At 37.9% G+C, this 20,285-nt stretch overlaps 2 protein-coding genes across 2 annotated transcripts in view; one reads left to right on the top strand and one right to left on the bottom strand.

Annotated features, from left to right (window-relative positions):
• The first annotated feature begins 723 nt into the window (after positions 1-723).
• cyfip2 (cytoplasmic FMR1 interacting protein 2) overlaps positions 724-20,285 on the top strand; it is a 47,699-nt gene continuing 28,137 nt past the window's right edge. The window contains exons 1-2 of the mRNA XM_048175918.1: positions 724-880; positions 19,617-19,766. Of these exons, the coding sequence (XP_048031875.1) occupies positions 19,650-19,766 (117 nt within the window). The 5' untranslated portion in view covers positions 724-880; positions 19,617-19,649. The remainder of the gene's footprint in view (positions 881-19,616; positions 19,767-20,285) is intronic.
• On the bottom strand, positions 1,540-7,852 carry LOC125258809. The gene is made up of 4 exons (XM_048175916.1): positions 6,998-7,852; positions 6,539-6,707; positions 6,092-6,250; positions 1,540-5,975 (listed from the first exon to the last, which is right to left on the bottom strand). Exons 1-4 carry the CDS (start codon positions 7,575-7,577, stop codon positions 1,967-1,969), a joined length of 4,917 nt encoding a protein of 1,638 aa, XP_048031873.1. The 5' UTR covers positions 7,578-7,852; the 3' UTR covers positions 1,540-1,966.

The following is a 20,285-nucleotide window of genomic DNA, read 5'->3' as shown; positions in this document are numbered from 1 at the left end:
TCTTTATGATCATTATTGAATTATTTTTCCCTAAACCAGTGGTTCTCATTCTTATTGTTGTCCGACACAAAATTAGAAGGCCCCCCTCCATATTTGCTAAGATATTTCTGCTGTGATTATGACAAAGCTGCTTGTTTTCAAACTTTTTCTATTAATATATTGATTTAATATGTTTGCTGTTGGTTAATTAAATGTATAAAATGAATTACAGTAATCACAAATTTATTTTTGTCATTTGCTGATGTTCTAGTGGGCCCTGGCCCTCTGGTTGAGAAACACTGCTCTATACTTTACCATGCACTCCCTTGCGGGACCACGGACCCCAGTTTGAAAACCCTGAGTGGGGACCCCTCATCACAGAGCCTGGGATGAGTTATTTATTTAAAATGTATTCTCAGTTCTATATTATTTGGCTCTTTATAATCCTATAAACTTAAACCTATAAACATATATTCCAATAAACATCACTGTTCATGACATAATATAAATCGACCACAGCAACAGTGCTAAGTGGGTCAGAAGTAGCAGTCAATTCAAATTTATGACCATGCATGTAGAAAATGATCTAGAATTTGCACCTGTCTTACCATGTTTGTTCATGATCATACTAAAATGAACAGGCCAACCTAAATCGACGAATTCTAAAAATCGAGTATGTAAACTGATGACTCACACCAGAGATGCTGTTTTAAATGGGTGCCTGTCTCTTTAAGAGCATGCACTTGCAGCCATTTTCTGCTCTTTGTGTGGGGTGGATTAGCGGATAGAGACCGAACCCACAGCATCAATTCTACTACACCGAGCAAACGCTATTTCACACTGTTTCTCCCCGCTTTGCACTGACCGCCCGTTAGTTTAAGAGCGGACATGCAATTAGCAGGTATGTACATATGATTATTTTAATGAATTACAGAGATGAGAGCGTTCGCTCGACGGAGCGCGAGAGATGATGACACCAACCTGCGCCTGTAACGTTATTTCCCGAGCAGGATGCTCAGTCATATTTTTACAACGAAAACGGCTTGGCTTGTGTGTTTTTTCAAGACAGCAACTATTATGTGTGCGTTTGGGGGCGTTTTACACTAATTTGGTGAATATGGTTTATTATGATGGAGGTGCCGATAGCATCTCTCCGCTTTATGGGTGGGGTGAGGGGGAGCGCGCACGTATCTCGCACATCTCATGTGTGTTCTAACGCGCTTTATCTTCATTTGTTTACATTAGTGCACAATTAGATCACTTGCCTGTAAGTGGAGTTTCATTCCATCATAAGCACATTTTAGGGTGTTTTTATCCATTCTTTCCGCGAGCTGTCGAGCGTACTGCTGGTGTTAGGCCATAAGGTGAACAAGGAAAAAGTGGCTAGAAAGTGATTTTCGTTCCCACGCCTGGGCACTACATTTTAAATGCATTTTTGCATAGACAACACCCTTTTGGACTTTATGTTAAAAGTTCTCCGCAAAATATCCTGCAGTTTTTTGTCACGATCCATAAATGTGTATAATTGTGAATTTTAAAAAAAATAAAATCTTATGCTGCTGGTTTTGCTTATAACTTTATTTATTTTCATTTTAGCAACACAAAATCTCTCTCAAACTGACCTTTACACATGTACCAAAACATTTGAGAAAGGTTTTGGTGCATTAAATACTCAAGTGTGAATGTAGACCATAAAATTTGGCAAATTTGTAGAAAATATGCTTCAACTTCATGGATTGGCACCAAGTAAAATTAAACATACACATTGTAATTTTAGCAAAACTGTGATGTATTATACATCAAAATTTTCAGTAGGCACTGTGTAATCACAGAAACATAAAGAAGCAGCACACTTTGGCCCAAGTTGGCTGAAATGACTCAAAATGTGACCACACCCCCCTTAATTATGAATAATGCCAAAAATGAACAATTCCACAATAGATTCATTACAACTGAAAATCAGCTTAAGATAATGCACAGCACATCTTTACTCATCAGTATCATCCCTATCACTATCAGAGCCATCCCATGTAGCTCTTTCCTCTGTTTCCTTTGAAACATTTACACAATTCTGGCACCGACAAAAATCAGTACAAGACAGTCTTGCAGACATACAGGAACATCTTCCAGTCTCACATTTGCCTTGCTTGCAACTGCAGTGGACTACCTGCAAAACACTTTCAGGTGCAGGATTTCTAGTCATCCAGGTTACTGTTAACTCCCCATTCTCAAGGTGCCATCCATTGCCGACGGGTGAAGGGGCAGACATCATAGCTTTCAGAGAATGTCTCATTATGGCTGCTTGGTAGTTTGCCCTTTTGCAGTGCTGGTGTAGTGCATCACATGTCGGAGGCATGGATAGTTCTGGCAAAGCTGATGATGCCATGCAGAATGCTTTGTATCTTGCATCGTTCACATTTTCGGCAGATGACTGGCCATAGAGGTGGCACACATATTTGCAAAGTATGTCAAAGGTAGACTGGTCCAGGTTAAAACTTTTACCCAGATTTGTAAATGCATTCAGGTATTCCTCTTTCTCACAAGCAACAGAAAATGCCTTTCTTTTGCCTTTGCCATAAAAGGCACTTGTAGAGTCACAACCTGAGAAGGTATGGATCCCAATAAGTGACAAACACACACTGGTGCCAAGAGCTGATGACAACTTAGCTAAATCAATGATCCTTGTTTTGTTGCCAACCCCTGTGAAAAAATACAACTTACATGGTAAATCTGGCTGCAGACTTAAAGCAATCACTGCCACATCAGTATCAGGGCTCTTGATGACTACAGTTTGATGTTCATTTGCAGCATGTTGTGCATGTAAAAACAACCTGGTGTCACATTCCTCATGATCGCATGTCAGTTCTTCAACAGCACTGAGAGTCTTTATTTCCTGCATTACGTTCACGCAGTGACACAGGTCTCCATGTGCTATGTACAAGCTTAAGTCCTTGCCCACAGTGGTAAGATCAGCATCTCGCCACACAACATAGAGGAATTCTGCCAGTGCCTCTTTGTTTGTTCCATCTGATAGAAACTTTTTCCATTGTGTTGGTGTCTTCTGATCCCGTCCATAAATTTTCACCAGTTGTGTACCACCACCAGCTCTACGTGAACGTTCTAGATTTTTAATACTCATTTCCGGATACTGGTCAATCACAAAGTCTATCCGTGTACAGTTGTACTTCAGAGCAAGCTTGACTATGTACTGCAGTATGGTCTCGGCGAGCTCTCCAAAGGTACTTGGTATGGACCGAATGGCTTGAATGACCGCCATTCCATCGAAGAGAATAGCTCCATCTGCCGGAACTTTGTCAACTAAACATTCTTCACCTTTGGTTTCCAATAAATCCATTAAAGCTGATTTGTTTGTTTTAGCAAGTGAACCATCAGCACTGGCTAAAGGATATGACACAGTTCCCAAGGAGTAGGACAGAATTTCCCGCAGCTCTATCTTTCTACTTTGACCTATGATGAGTAGTCTGGAGAATAGCTTCTTGTCGGCACGCAGAATCACTTCCTTGCCTGCTGCCGATTTCTTCTTTGTCTTTGCTTGGTCACTGAAGGTCTTTAGTTTTTGTGTTTTGATGGGAGCAAATATATCAACTGATGGTGATAACAGTCTTTGGTCCATAAACTCTCTGACAGCATTTTCCCCCTTTTCCGGAGCTGTGAGCAAATCCCTCATGATTTCTTCAGCTGCGACTGTCCCAGAGCTAAGACACACAATGCCATCTTGGTGTGTGTCAAAAGGATTCAGCATACAACCTAGGGTGGAAATTATTCTGGTCACAGCCTTTTCATCAGCATGAATTCGTGTGCTGTCAAGGTCTTTACGTTTCCTTATATCGGGAGTTTTACCAGCCATTGCCTCACATTGTCTTGCTATGGCAGCCCTTTCATGTTGAGACAATATCCACCGATATACTGCAGCTCGATTCTGTGTTATCCCTGTCCAACCACCCTTTGTCTTGGAATCCCTGTTGCATGTTTGCTCAATGGCCTGGTCACAAGCAATCGAGGAAAATCCATGGACACTTTGACGTTGGACAGTCCACTGGCCTTTAACACTGAGCTCACTGTGGCAAGAAGGATGGGTGAGGGGCAAATTGACCATTTCCAGCCAATATGAAGGTATATACCTAGCATAATTTACACGATCATAAGCAAAAAACCATGGCATCATCAAGCGCACTGTTGACAGGTGAAGCTGCCAGTCCGATTCTCGTGTTGCTCTCACAAACAGAAGGAGTATCTGTACCATGTCGATGTATGAACTCCAGAAGGCAAACGTTGGGTTTTCTGCACTTATTCTTTTTACAAAGTCTACATATTTTGAACAAATTTCGTCAAATTTTTCATTTGCACACAAAACATCCATGGTTTTGTCCAGGAATGCACATTTGATCTCATTCATGACATCCATACACTCATTTCTCTCCTCTGGTGGCAAAGAGTCTAAGAAGGTGAGAAATCTGATGCGTTGCAGACTCTCATACAGAAGTTTGTGTGCCCTCATGCTGCGGTTGTAGTGATGACCACTGATCACTCCACTGATGGATCCTGGGGCAACAACTTCAGACTCAATGAGTATGTCTTGCAGTCCTGCATCTCCAAACCTTTTTCCTAGAATGCTCAGGTAGGACATGCATGTGTGAAATTCACCTAGTCTAATCACTATACGCTTAGTAAAGTCGTTGTCTTTCCAGCGGATTTGCTGAGCTTTGGCATATATAGCTTGGTCAAAAACTAACACTATATGGTCCAATTCTAGCTGATCAGCAATTTGGACACTTCGCTTCAGGATTGTGTTTACTGTTGACATCTCTGTTGGTGAAGCCTCAATGACTGGAAGATAATACAGTGCTGACTTTTGCAGAGTGCCATCACCTTGAAGCAATGTATGGAAACCTGTCCAGTTTGGGATTGTACATCTTTCAGCATCTATGAACTTTAAAAAAACATATGCCAGTTCAGTTTGTGCAGCAGACATGGTGTTTAATTTGTATGTGTCTACCTGTAATGGAACACTTTCATGATGAAACAAGTTCTGTGGTCCTTGTCTTTTAGACTGATGGTACTGTTCGATAGGGATGCAAGGGGGTGCTTTGAATGAGGTAACTCCCTTCTGTAGTGGTTGTCTGTTTGTTGTTGACACATGTTGAACTACAGAACTTTGCAGCATAATCCCATTTGTGTGGTGAGTAGTTCCACGACCTGATAATGTCTCCTCCCCAAAGTCAATATTGTCCCACACAAGTATTGTAGGAACCTTCTTTGAGAACCCCTTTGGTATTCTGTCTCTGCCCTCTACTAGTTGAAGTTGGGCAAGGCTACTGTCTAGACTGACAACTGTGTCCCATGATGCACAATGTCCTAGTCTATTTAGAAGTGACACAATTTGTGATGAACCTGTTAAATGGCGAATGGTTAGACCAAGACACAATGATTTGGGTGTCTGCCTCCGGCCCTTAGATGCGAGATACACAATGTCTTGACAAATAGATATCACTTTTAGGTTCAAATCATCTGTAATATCAACATAATGGGCCAGTGTTGGTTCCTCAGTTGCACCAATAATCCAGGAAATCAAATTGTACAGTTCAAGTGGCACAACAGATTTTGCTTCACTCACATTTAAATCATCTGACGTGGGTGGCCATGGACATGTCATACCAGGAGCGTCACATAGAAGATTCTTTAATATCAATGCTGCACTATAAAGTGTCCTTGTGCTCTCTGTAGTATTGACAGAGGCCACTGAAGTTTGTCTTTGCGGATCAGCTGTTGTACTTGGCGTGTTTTCACAGTCACTTTGGCTAGTTGCCTCAGTTGACTCTGTTGTTTCTGTACCTGATGGATGAGGGAGCCTGTCGATCAGCTTATCTGCAGACAGTGTCTCAACAAATACCAGCTCACTGATGTTGCGCTTGTTGGGCGAGTGAAATACCAGCTGGGGGAAATCACGGATCAACCTCCTCTTCAATTTATCCTGCCTGAAACAAAGATACAGTGAAAGATGATCACAATGGTATAAAGATATATAAAAATGTTGCATAAACATTATTTCCAAAGCTACGTATTTAAAAGAAACTTGTGGTATTTAAATTACCTGTAGTTTGAAGCATCAAGATCTTCATGTTTTTTCACAAGATTTAAAAAGATCCTTCTTAGCTGCATCAGTGTCAGCACCTCTTGGTTTACAATTATTCTATGGCGAATGATCCTCTCACAGAAGATCCTGTAGCTAGCATCGAAGGTTGGCTCATTTCTGAAAATACAACAGAAAAAACAGAAAAGACATATTATTTTGTGCCATAACTATTTCACAATGGCTTCTATTTTAAATATCAAATATAATAATTGGTAATAAAACATTACTTGTTCATTCACCCCTCACAAACCACTACACATTTCATCATATTGAATTACTGTGCCAAGAGTTTTGCAGTCAAAACTGTGTTTAGAGACAAATATACAGACTATGTAGACAATGTTTTACCTTGGAAATGTACTACAATTTTTAATTATCATTTGATAATGTAATATAATAACTCACTGTTCTTCTGAGGTCCCAGTAACTGTTGCAGTAGACTTTGTCAAGAACCTGGTGTACTGTCTGTAACAGGTCTTGTGGTATCGCACCTCCAGAGACACACAGTCTTTGTCTTGAATATGCACAAGAATGCTAGTGTCTTCCTTCATCTCAGCAGCTTTCAGCAACTGGCCTGTAAATAAATAGTATATAATATTATATATTATGAAACAATATTGTAAATAAAAACCATAATATAAAAACTGTTAACCATTAAACAATATTGAGTGTTCTGGCTGTAGCTGTATGCAAAACAATGAAAATCTGTAAACATTAAATAAATCATGTAATTGTAATTTAAATTTAGCCATGGTATCCAGCACATAGCATAAAACTTAAAAGTTAAAACGTGTGTGTGTGTGTGTGTGTGTGTGTGTGTGTGTGTGTGTGTGTGTGTGTGTGTGTGTGTGTGTGTTTACTCACCTGCAGACAACGTTTCTGCCTGTGAAAGATGGTCCTTCTGGCGTTTGCCTGCCACAGTAATGTACTTGTCTGTTTTCTTACAAATTATGCACAAGGCAGGAAGCACAGGACCTGCACAAGCTACTGGCAGGCCCGTCCTGGACCTAAGTTTCTTTTTAGGACATTCAGTTGTTGAGGTACTACTACTCGATGACACAGACTGGTCTTTGTGAGCATCTTGAACTTCAGGATGCCGTATGACACGTTTCTCTGCCGCATCCAGGCGCTTTTTGTCAATGAAACGCCTGTAGCAAGTGGAGTGAAACCCAGCGTCTTCGGGAACATTTTCAAACTCCACTTCTAGACAATGTTTGTATGTTTCTGCTATTCTCTGATTCTCACCGTGCAAACCAAGCCACCGTTTGACGCTATTTCTGTATGTATCCCATCGTGTGCGTGTAAAATCCTTTGTTTCTTCTTTCTTTATGGGCGCGAGATGCATATAGCATTGTTTATAATCCTTTTTACGGAGTTTAGAAGACGGTCTCGGCGTAATTTCCTCTTCTTCGCTACTCGATATTGACAACAAGGGCGCAGACATCTTGGAATCATGTTTAAACGCCGTTCCAAAAAGTGGCCACTGTATTGGTCGTGCTTCCCGCACGTGACGCGAAGCCTAATCACTCATGATGAAAATACAATTACGCGAGGAAGGAACTATTGCCGACTTTAAACACTAATAAAACATAAACTGCAGGATTATACATGGAGAACTTTTATTTTATCGCTCAAAACCAATAGATCTTTTTATTGGAATGAAAATAATTTAGTGCCCCATATATGGGAACGAGATGAAACGAAAAACGGCTTCACCTTACGGCCTATGTCCGGTGACTGGGGGTTGTTGCTAGGATATAACGTTAGCCAACCGAACCGTTATTTTGACGCCTTTGATGATTAAGAAATGCGATGTATGACACATTAAATGACTGATTGTAGTCTTTTCCTTTAAATGCGTGGATGTTTTTTGCTTATGTTATGATTAAGGCCACGTATTTTGAGTTTTTATGCTGTAAAATGAGGTTTAGTGAACATGACTAATGTGTAATGTAATTTATTAGTGACAATTTACAGCTTGCCGGGCAAAATAAACGATGTTGTTTGGTAATGACCAGCGTATTGTACATTATCATGCTTAGTACTCATGAAATAAAAAAACACATGAGCATGACATTCTGATATGATTAAAAAAAATTGTGTTATATTAGTTTTAACCTTCCGCTAAGAAAAATAGTCCATTACAACGTCGATTACACAGCTTTGACGAACACTACAGCAGTATTATAATAATTACTTTATACATTAATCAGCCATCCAAGTTAATTTTTCCATGTAGGCTACATATGCAGCTACAATGATCACTTTCTTTGCCTGTTTTGGGCTTTCTCCGAGTGATGTTTTCATTGGCTTTCTTTATAGATATCAGAGCTTCTAGTCATCTATTAAAGTTTTATTTGAATAAAATTAAAACTGAAGTCCTCTAAAGGCCATTTTTATCTCAGTCTGACTTGGTAATAACCATTCTGAGACGCAAGAGGGCGCTGCGCTAGACCGCGGAGTGATACGAGAGATGTGGTCAACTGTCAAATGTCCAGTTTAGCAGTCATTATACAATTATATTTGATCACTAATCCAATATTCTCAAGAGAGCTGTGTAAAATCTGTAATTTTTTGTAGATATCTTATAATCGCAATGAAACAGAAATGGCAAAATAAAAATTATTTTGTATTGTGACATATCCGAGTGAAACGGATTAGTGAAAAAGAGAAAAATGTAGGACAGGGACTTTGTTCTGTTCATTGGTTGTTGATTGGAAGGAAGCTGATCTGACTGTAAGCTTGCAGTCGATTTTTAGAAAGGGACGGGGTTTAAATTAAGTACACAAAATTATTGAAGAAGTCCGGCATATGTCACCAGAAAAAAGTCTGTTGTTTCAGTGCAAGGTGGAGTTATAATATTTTTATTAAAAATTATGAGCTAAAAAATAAAACATGCACTGATAATTCATTCACAGTAATATCAATAACAAAAAGTAGATATTTTCATTTAATGCCGACTTACGTAACATCCTGCAAAATCCTGTGTTGTGCATTACGACATGTTGAACCACCTCATGTATATCACTTACGCATTGTATATTATGCACATGTGCCTTTTGAAGGGAACAAGGAACCACTAGTTTCCTGAATACTAACGGAAAAAACATTCTTATGGTTTTTGTTTGCAAATGTGTTAAAATGCATGGTGTACAGCACTCATCATAATGTGTCACTTCACCTACTGACAGAAATGATGCATGCCTAACTACATCATCAACCACATTTGCCTAATTTTTTTTAATCTCAGGAAATTACGACTGAATGATGCAATCATGACCAGTCCAGGCAGAGTATGCAGAGGGGTTGTCTCAGTGTGTCCTGTCTGTACATAAGGGAGATTCTTCCAGTCAGCCATCAATTACATGTCCCGACTGCCTGTCTAGTAATTGTAGCTCAAGGCTTGCAGAGAGGGCGGGAGTATAATGTCCCACCGAGTGGTGTGACCCAAATGTGACACTCTTTCAGGGGTGTAACCTATGCGATGTCTAGTCCTTATTTATGTGGCTTGACCAATGGTTTTCAACTTGGGGGCTCACTAGGTGGCCTCAAAGTGACATAAAATGATTTAAAATAAAGATAAAAGCATTGAACATTATGATATTTATTATTTTAATTCACCCCCTCAACAACTTTTTTTTTTTTTTTTTTTTTTTTTGAAGATTTATAAAGGTTGGGTTTTCAGACCTGGAAAAGTAATTTGAATCAATAAAGTCTAATATCTCCATAGGTGTTTTTATACATTTTATGAATATACATTTTCTGTATTTGCCAGTCTGGTAAAAATTGTGAGTAAAAAAAAAAGATTTTTAAAAATGCTTATCCTTACTCATGATTTACTGTACAAAGATTAACTAGAAACGTCATGGGGCCTTTGAATGTTGTTGTGGACAATGTGGGGCCTTGGGATCAAAAGAACCACTGGGATAGATGATGGAAATAACATGGATTTCAATCCCATTCTTATGTTAAAAGTGATAACCTCGATCACATATTTTTAGCATTTCAGGGTGTGTTCACACTTGGCAGATTTGGTTCGATTAAAATAAACTGGTGCGATTTCTCTGTTATGGTTTCGAATGTGGTTTGAATAAGTGTGAACGCTGCCTTTTCCTGCCTTTTCATGGGGTCTCGCTCCACTTCCAAACAAACTGTGCCGCAGTTCGACTGAAATATGAACACAACACAGACCAAAGACATCTAAACGAGCCAAAAACAGAATGTGATGCCACAAGATGGGTCCTAAAAAGGACAGAATGCTCAAGCATACGTGGTTCTTCTTGTCATATGAGTTACTTTTCGGTATAGGCGTCAGAATTGTGGTCTCCTTGCAGCAGATCTCCGACTGTGTGTGTGTGTGCAACAGAGGAATTCCTGGCTCTGTTTTGACTCCATTGCACATTTTATAAGCTCTTTGTGAGTTCTCAGCTTGTAAAAACACCATCATATTTATGTATACATTGAGTGCATTTAGCCCAGCACACAACATTGTTTTGGATGTTCGATAAGTGCAGTTGCAAAGTAAACATCATAAAAGCTGTTTTTGCTTTGTATCTTTAGGTTAGTGTAAAAAAATAACAATGTGAACAACACTAGGACTAAATGTATCATTTCCTTTTTTGGTCTGGACCAAAAGAACCATCGAACTACAGGTGTGAACACACCCTCAGTGAAAGACATGTGGCCCATGCATTTATGTCAGTGGTTGTCCAATTTTGTCATGCTCGCATAACGTATAGGAATGTGGACCATTCATCCCACCGTACAATGGGAATAAGCCATTGCGGGAAAGTTTATTCTAGTATCTCAGCATCCATTCCCACAGGCACAGTCTCTACTTCTCTCCCACTTTTTGCGCTCTCTCTCCCTGTCAGATCACTTCTTCCGCTTGGAACGTGGTGGTGTCATGGATGGGTTTTTTTTTTTTTTTTTTCAAGAGTCCCTTTTTGAATGACAATGATTCAGCTCTGAGGTTGTTACCAGTCTGAACATGTCTCATTGCCACCTCACGTGATCTTTTTCAGCAGACTAAAATGTGCAGAAACTGCCAGGGCTCAAAGTACTTCCACAATTTTATTTTTGTTCTAGGAGACACAATTAGGTGCTCTCAAGCAGAGTATTTATGTGGCGCTGCCTATGTAGAGCGTTCCAAATGAACACTTATGAGGTTTTATTAAGACTAGGATGCTGCCTATGTAGGCAGCAAGACTCAATCGAAATCAGGTCTCCATCAACTATAGTATACACCAACAACATTAGTGTAAAATTTATATAAATTGCTTACTACTGGATATTGAGCATAATAACATTGACAATACAATTTCTTTCACTTAAAGGTGCCATCGAATTGAAAATTGAATTTACCTCGGCATAGTTGAATAACAAGAGTTCAGTACATGGAAATGACATACAGTGAGTCTCAAACTCCATTGTTTCCTCCTTCTTATATAAATCTCATTTGTTTAAAAAACCTCAGAAGAACAGGCGAATCTCAACATAACACCGACTGTTACGTAACAGTCGGGGTGTACGCCCCCAATATTTGCATATGCCAGCCCATGTTCCCAACATTATGAAAGGCATTACACAAGGGCAGCCAGTATTAATGTCTGGATGTGCACAGCTGAATCATCAGACTAGGTAAGCAAGCAAGAACAATAGCGAAAAATGGCAGATGGAGCAATAATAACTGACATCTTTCCTGTAGCTCAGTGGTTAGAGCATGGCACTAGCAATGCCAAGGTCATGGGTTCGATCCCAGGGATTGCACACACTCAGATACAAATGTATAGTATAATGCAATGTAAGTCGCTTTGGATAAAAGCGTCTGCCAAATGCATAAATGTAAATGTAAATGTAAATGACATGATCCATGATAACATGATATTTTTAGTGATATTTGTAAACTGTCTTTCTGAATGTTTCGTTAGCATGTTGCTAATGTACTGTTACATATGGTTAAAGTTACCATCGTTTCTTACTGTATTCACGGAGACAAGAGCCGTCGCTATTTTCATTTTTAAACACTTGCAGTCTGTATAATTCATAAACACATCTTCATTCTTTATAAATTTCTCCAACAGTGTGTAATGTTAGCTTTAGCCACGGAGCACTATCAAACTCATTCAGAATCAAATGTAAACATCCAAATAAATACTGTACTTACGCGATTAGACATGTTGCATGATGAACACTTTGTAAAGATCCATTTTGAGGGTTATATTAGCTGTGTGAACTTTGTACATGCACTGTTTAAGGCAAGCGCGAGCTCCGTGGGTGGGGAGCGTGAGCATTTAAAGGGGCCGCAGCCTAAATCGGCTCATATTTAATGATGGCCCAAAACAGGCAGTTAAAAAAATGAATTAAAAAAAATCTTGATTTTGATAAAATTTTGAGCTGAAACTTCACAGACACATTCAGGGGACACCTTAGACTTATATTACATCTTTTAAAAAGACGTTCTACGGCACCTTTAATAAATGGCTAATAAATAATAATAAAATTGGTAAACAAACAATTGTACATAATTACATGTTTTTAATAAATGAAATATGTGGACATTTTATGTAATTGCATTAAAGATTGTGGCATGTGAATATACAGTGCAATATATTGCATATAAGCTAAGCTATCAGGTTAATTGGTTATCTGTATGCTGTGCTATTACTTAAGCTAACTAAAACAGACATTAATGGTCATTAATGTAGTTCAAATGACATATATCATGACAATTCTGTGAGTTTATAGGGATTATTATCAGGTACTAAGGAACCCTGTTGGAAAAAACAGCATTTGCTGGTTGGGTGTGTTTTGAAGCATTGCAGCTGGTTTGAGCTGGTTTATGCTGGTCCTAAGCAACTAGCTCCAGCTCAGGACCAACTTAAAGGTGCCCTAGAATCAAAAATTGAATTTACCTCGGCATAGTTAAATAACAAGAGTTCAGTACATGGAAATTACATATGTTGAGTTTCAAATCTCATTTGTTTAAAAGACCTCCGGAAAACAGGCGAATCTCAACGTAACACCGACTGTTAAGCAACAGTCGGGATCATTAATATGTATGACCCCAATATTTGCATATGCCAGCTCATGTTCAAGGCATTACACAAGGGCAGCCAGTATTAATGTCTGGATCTGTGCACAGCTGAATTATCAGACTAGATAAGCAAGCAAAGAAAATAGTGAAAAATGGCAGATGGAGCAATAATAACTGACATGATATTTTTTATGATATTTGTAAATTGTCTTTCTAAATGTTTTGTTAGTATGTTGCTAATATACTGTTAAATGTGGTTAAAGTTACCATTGTTTATTATTGTATTCGCGGAGACAAGAGAGCCGTCGCTATTTTCATTTTTAAACACTTGCAGTCTGTATAATTCATAAACACAACTTCATTCTTTGTAAATCTCTCCAACAGTGTAGCATTAGCCCGTTAGCCACAGAACATATAGCCTCTAACTCATTCAGAATCAAATGTAAACATCAAAATAAATACTAGATATAAACACTAGGACACATAATAAATACTATGTAAACTTTGTTTATGTTCTGTATAACTGCACTTATAGTCGAGAGCTCGGGAGGGCAGGGAGCGAGAGATTTAAAGGGGCTGCGCAGCCTGAATTGGTGCATAGTTAATGATGCCCCAAAATAGGCAGTTAAAAAATTAATTAAAAAAATCTATGGGGTATTTTGAGCTAAAACTTCACAGACACATTCAGGGGACACCTTAGACTTATATTACATGTTTTGAAAAGACGATCTACGGCACCTTTAAACCAGCTCCTAACCAGCTAAGGACCAACTAAGGACCAGCTTAAACTAGCTCATGACCAACTAAGGACCAGCATAAACCAGCTCAAACCAGCTTCCATGCTTTAAAACATACCCAACCAGCAAATGCTATTTTTTTTACAACAGGGAAGTACCCATTAAAAATTATTTTTTTTAAAAGCTAATGGGGTCGCTTGGGGTCCTAATGAAGGCCCAATTTTGTGTAAGGACATTGGCTCACTAGGTTTTGGAGCGGAGCTTAATTTTTTTTCAGGGCAGAACTTGAACAAGCTTTGCAGAATTCGTTAAGCACAATATCAGCTTCAAAGCTTGTGTAAGATTTGCTTTGATTGTCTAAATGAAAATTTTCTTGTACATAGTTGCTTGACATTGTGAGATACATACATGCTGACAGGAAGCCCCACCCTTTTACAGAAGAAATGGATGAATCAGTATTGTTAAAGTGTTGTGGAGCATATCAGCATGCATTTGTTAGTGATGTGTACTCCAACAAGAAAAATGGCAAGTGACATATTAACCATCTGCTTTTTATTAGAAGATGTTCTTTGTAGCTTGCACCACATACTGACTCAGTAGTAACATGTGACATGCCTGGACTAGATTGTGCTTGTTAAGACCAGGGGCCAGTCACATAAACTTAGGCTCTGGATTGTTTTTTGGCTAATTATGGCTGTGGTTTGTTATACGAGTATGAATAAACATTTACAGTTTCCTCAGTGTCCGAACTGTCATTGCGATCCATTGTTTTCCCATTGTTTATAGTGATCGCGCTCCCTTCAGTTACGTCACTTCCGATTTGGCATTTTTCAGACGCAGAAGTAACATTTTCTCACAAAAAACGACTCCAGAAACCCAAGTAGCGTATTTATACGTGTATTTTCAAGAAAATCTGTGTCATACATTATTTTTCTATACATTGAATCACTGAAGCTCTAACCTGCATTATGCCCTTTAAGAACTAGTTTGACCACCTAACAGTTAGACAAGAGGTAATCCGTCTTATTTTTCCGATTCAAATTAGACCAGTCTACCTTTTATGTAGCTGACTTAGTTATAACCAGTCTTGATAAATAAAATAAAAAAATAGATGACTATATTTTAAAGGTGCCCAAGAATGCTTTTTCACAAGATGTAATATAAGTCTAAGGTGTCCCCTGAATGTGTCTGTGAAGTTTCAGCTCAAAATACCGCATAGATTTTTTAAAATTAATTTTGGGGCATCATTAACTATGCACTGATTTTTTTCAGCGCGCCGCCCCATTTGAGTGCTCCCTGCCACACGAGCTCTCAATTATATTACAGCACATTTACAAAGTTCACACAGCTAATATAACCCTCAAATGGATCTTTACAAGATGTTTGTCATGCATGCTATATGCATGCTTCGAATTATGTGAGTAAAGTATTTATTTTGATGTTTATATTTGATTCTCTATGAGTTTGAGGCTGTGCTCCGTGGCTAATGGCTAATGCTACACTGTTGGAGAGATTTATAAAGAATGAAGTTGTGTTTATGAATTATACAGACTAGAGCCCGACCGATATGGATTTTTGGGGGCCGATGCCGATATTAACTCGAAAAGAGCCGATTTATAAGCCGATATTTTGATTTTGAAAATAAACTGGATATTAGACCCATTTCCTATAAACTACACTTACACAACATTCAATAGCAAAATATCTGCCTGTTCTATGTATGTGGGCTGTATAAACCATTTTCCAGAAGGGATTATGTTAAAAAAAAAGCCTTAGATTACAGTCTCAATGACTAAACAATTGCACATCAAAAGTATATATTTTTTAATGATCAAAAAACAGTCTGGTTTTAAACATTTAACAGTTTTACTTACTTCCAGTTGAAGCTGGTTTTAACAGTCTGTGTGTGTACTGTAAATAAATTATAATACTAAAGTTGAAGTAAAAGAGCTATACCAAACAAATTCAATATTCCACAAAACCATGTCAATGAATTGAAAATAAAATTAAAATAAGTTAAATGTATAGCTACATATAAAATAAATAAATATAAAATATAAAATAAATAAATAATACCAAAATATAATTTAAACAATGTAGAATGTTCTCAATATATATACAACAAACACTGCAGATATATTTAGAATAAGTTAAACACTAACGTTATAGTTTGACCTCTTATTAACGTTCGCGCTCTTCCACTGATAAACATGGTAACGTTATTAGCTTTGTGGCTAATCTAATATAGCAATGTATTAGCGGCTGTAAGTGATGTTACAGAATATTTAGAAGTGATAATGATAGGACCGTTAGCTAGAACTACCACACTGTTTTTATATACAGTGTATGAACTAAATCTACAATCATTTCACATGACGAACGACAGACTCACTGTCAAAAGAGTACATCTCCGTGGCTCGGCTGATAGCTTTTTTCTGTAGTGGATTTCTGGCGCTGTTGTCAACTGGGGAGTTGCAGAGCTCCCTCTGGTGGGCAAACTATGCAACACTCATAACATGAGTGAAGCATGAGACTCTGTTTCTCATGTTTCATCGGCCGTTATAAACGCCGATGCCGATTTAAATGCAATTAGCTCATATCGGCCGATAATATCGGCCGGCCGATATATCGGTCGGGCTCTAATACAGACTGCAAGTGTTTAAAAATGAAAATAGCAACGGCTCTTGTCTCCGTGAATTCAGTAAGAAACGATGGTAACTTTAACCTCATTTAACAGTACATTAGCAACATGCTAGCGAAACATTTAGATAGACAATTTACAAATATCACTAAAAATATCATGCTATCATGGATCATGTCAGTTATTATTGCTCCATCTGCCATTTTCGCTGTTGTTCTTGCTTACCTAGTCTGATGATTCACCTGTGCAGATCCAGACGTTACTGGCTGCCCTTGTCTAATGCCTTTCATAATGTTGGGAACATGCGCTGGCATATGCAAATATTGGGGCGTACACCCCGACTGTTACGTAACAGTCGGTGTTATGTTGAGATCCGCGTGTTTTCCGGAAGTCTTTTAAACAAATGAGATTTACATAAGAAAGAGAAAGCAATGGAGTTTGAAACTCAATGTATGTCTTTTCCATGTACTGAACTCTTGTTATTCAACTATGCCGAGGTAAATCCAAATTTTGAATCTAGGGCACCTTTAAGAATAGTCTATTAGCAGTTTATGAAACTAGCCAACAATGTTGCCTCTTCTATGACCTTCAGCACTGGGCTCAAGTGCTGTTTCCAACCTGAACTACTCTGAGAGATCTGAGAAAGTTATTTCATCATGTGATTCTGCTGTGACCTCCAACCACCTGACACTAACATCGGTCTCAGCCTACCAGACCTGTTGAAAATGCACTTTAAAGCTGAAGTGTGAAATTTTTGATGTTAAAATACTTTTGTCCTAGCTTAATGTGGACAAACAACTATTAGTAAGCCATTTGTTGGATGAATCCCCCAAAATACGTTGGAAAAGTCAATATTTTTCCTATTGCGTTTGATGTTGCTTGTGCAGACATTACAGTTATTTTTGGTCTTTTTGCTCGAATGTTTCTGTATGCACATTGAATAGTCTTCATTCTGTGTGTTGTTGCTTGTTGTTATCTCTTATGTTGTTCACACTCTACAAGTTCCACACTTGGTTCTTGTTTGTTTCTGTTACGCATTAAGAGAACCATATTTAATACCACAGTGACCACAGGTGATCTCTCTTCTTGCATGTGCTATGTTTAATGGTCAAGCTAACACCATGTTTCCCCTACTGCTTATTCAAGCTTTAAAGATGCTACACACATGTAGCATGAGCAGTTGTTTTTGCATAATTGCAAGATTTAAAGCAAAAAACACAGAGTGGTCTGACTTTAGATTTGTGAAATTATGCTACATAATACAAAGACGGAAAATGCAAATACACTCTCTGACAGTAGGTGGCGCTTATGTAACAGCAGCAGTTTCTTTGGGTACTACTGTACACAAAGCAGCACTGTGCTTATAAACACTACTTTAGACAGAGGTAGAGGACAAAGAAAATGCCATCAAAACTTTTCTGAAGACAGAAAATATACACCTCCACCCCCAATGCAGTATTTACATTTTTCTTCTAATATTTCGAGTATCACGAACAGTGAGCTTGCTGTACCCATAAACTGTAAAATAGATGGACAGAGCATCTCCACTTCCTTCCACTGTAGAAAAATGAAGCCAAAGTATCCCAGTAACAGTCGTTGTTTGGCTTTCGTACCATTCAATTACCTGTACGTGAGAGGGGTGGGGTTTATAACCTATACTGCAGCCAGCCACCAGGGAGTGATCGAAATGCCTTGGCTTCACTTTTCAGATGATTGCAATGCAGTTTGTGTGCAAGTCTGGAGTCTAGAGAAGTCTAGAGATAGGGCAAAATAAAACTAAAAACCGATTTATGGCCAGTCAACTGGTGCATTTCTACAAAACATTATTTTTGCAGGCTGCAGTCAAGCAAACCCTGTTCTAATACGGGCAATACCAAATCACACTTCCTGAGAATGCAGAGGTCTTGAGATGCATTTTTAAATATTTAACTATTTTTATCTTGACACTGCATTTTAGAAATGTGTTGTTCATGGTATTACATTCTGAAAAGACATGCAACATTTTACAACTCTTCTTTACAATAAAATATTGTAATGTCTTGAATTACCTTCATATGTGGGCTTATTATATTATAATGGGCAATTATGTATAGTATATAGTAGGCAATATACTAGTAGACATGATAAACCTGTTGAAATTTGAATCATGTAAGTTTATCATTTGCGTGTGTTTAAGCCTTGCCAGTTTAAATGTTGAAGCGATTTTAGACTGTTCAACCGCACAAGCATATATATATATATATATATATATATATATATATATATATATATATATATATATATATATATATATATATATATATATATATATATATATATTTTTTTTTTTTTTTTTTTTTTTTTTTTTGCCTTAAATTAATACATTGTTTAAATTAATACATTGTTAGCTAACCGAGTGATTTGTATATGTACATTTCTGAAATTACATAATTTGGACACAGTCATCTCTGATAACAGATCACTCTAAATTGTAATGTTGACATGCATTTTCTGTAAAGCTGCTTTGAAACGATATGTATTGTGAAAAGCGCTATACAAATAAATGTGAATTGAATTTAATTGAAGCGCTCTAAGCAGCACAACAATGACTTTCTTGCCTTATTCCTGTAAACATAGTAGGTTAACACAACATAAAGGCTAGTATTGGTTTTTACTGTGTCGAAATTGCTGTCAAGAATTTCAGTGATATCTATCATAACCTCTCTCTCTATCTCATACTGTATATACATAGTTATTGTGAAATAAAATTACTCATATTGTGAGGATTTAGGTCATATCACCTACCCCTTTATTATATATTAATTTAATTTACTGACAAAATCTGTTGCAGCCGTAATTAATAATGTCATTTGGAATTTGCTGGCAGCAGCACTTGTGTTTTGAGAATAATTGAATTCCACCAGTGAAACCGAGTGAAAGACTTTAACTAGAGAGATTTCTTTAAGGTCATGACATTTCTCTTTTCAAATGCCAGTGTTTTATAGACTGCATTTCACTTAAACATAGAGTTGAAGTGCTGAATCATCCTTGTCTGATGATGTTGAAGCTCATGGCCTATTTTTGTTTCAGATTGGGCTGTTTTGTGAGTGAACCTGTGTCGCCATGACAACCCACGTGACCCTGGAGGATGCGCTGTCCAATGTGGACCTGCTGGAGGAGCTTCCCCTCCCAGACCAGCAGCCATGTATCGAACCCCCACCATCCTCCATTATGTACCAGGTACCCTTATGCATTAACGGGATAGTTCACCCAAAAATGAAAATTATCCCATGATGTACTCACCTTCAAGCCATCCTAGGTGTATATGAATGTCTTCTTTGAGACTAACACAACTGGAGATATATTTAAAAAATATCCTGGCTCTACCAAGTTTTATGATGGTAGTGAATGGGGGGCCTGTTTTGAAGCCCAAAAAAATCCATACAACATCCATCCATCATAAAAGTAATCCATAAAAATTAATCCATAAAAGTAACTTTAATAAAGGTCTTCTGAAGCAAAGCGATGGAATTTTGTAAGAAAAATATCCATATTTAAATATATAATATATAATATCCATACTTTATAAATTAAAATAACTAGCTTCCGCCAGAAGACCGTACGCATACTGCGCAAGTCAACTAAGTAACCCCTGAAGTGATGTATGACATAGGATGTAGAAGTATCGTAATCTTAGACACGGTTCAAAAAAATAGGGCTGTGCAACAAACTCAAGCTCCTCTTCTCTTATATCGAAAT

This window comes from Megalobrama amblycephala, linkage group LG23 (assembly GCF_018812025.1).
Source record: "Megalobrama amblycephala isolate DHTTF-2021 linkage group LG23, ASM1881202v1, whole genome shotgun sequence".
In the NCBI taxonomy this organism is placed as follows: domain Eukaryota; kingdom Metazoa; phylum Chordata; class Actinopteri; order Cypriniformes; family Xenocyprididae; genus Megalobrama; species Megalobrama amblycephala.
Note: the sequence above shows the minus strand (reverse complement) of the source record. Positions and strands in the feature narration are given on the sequence as shown.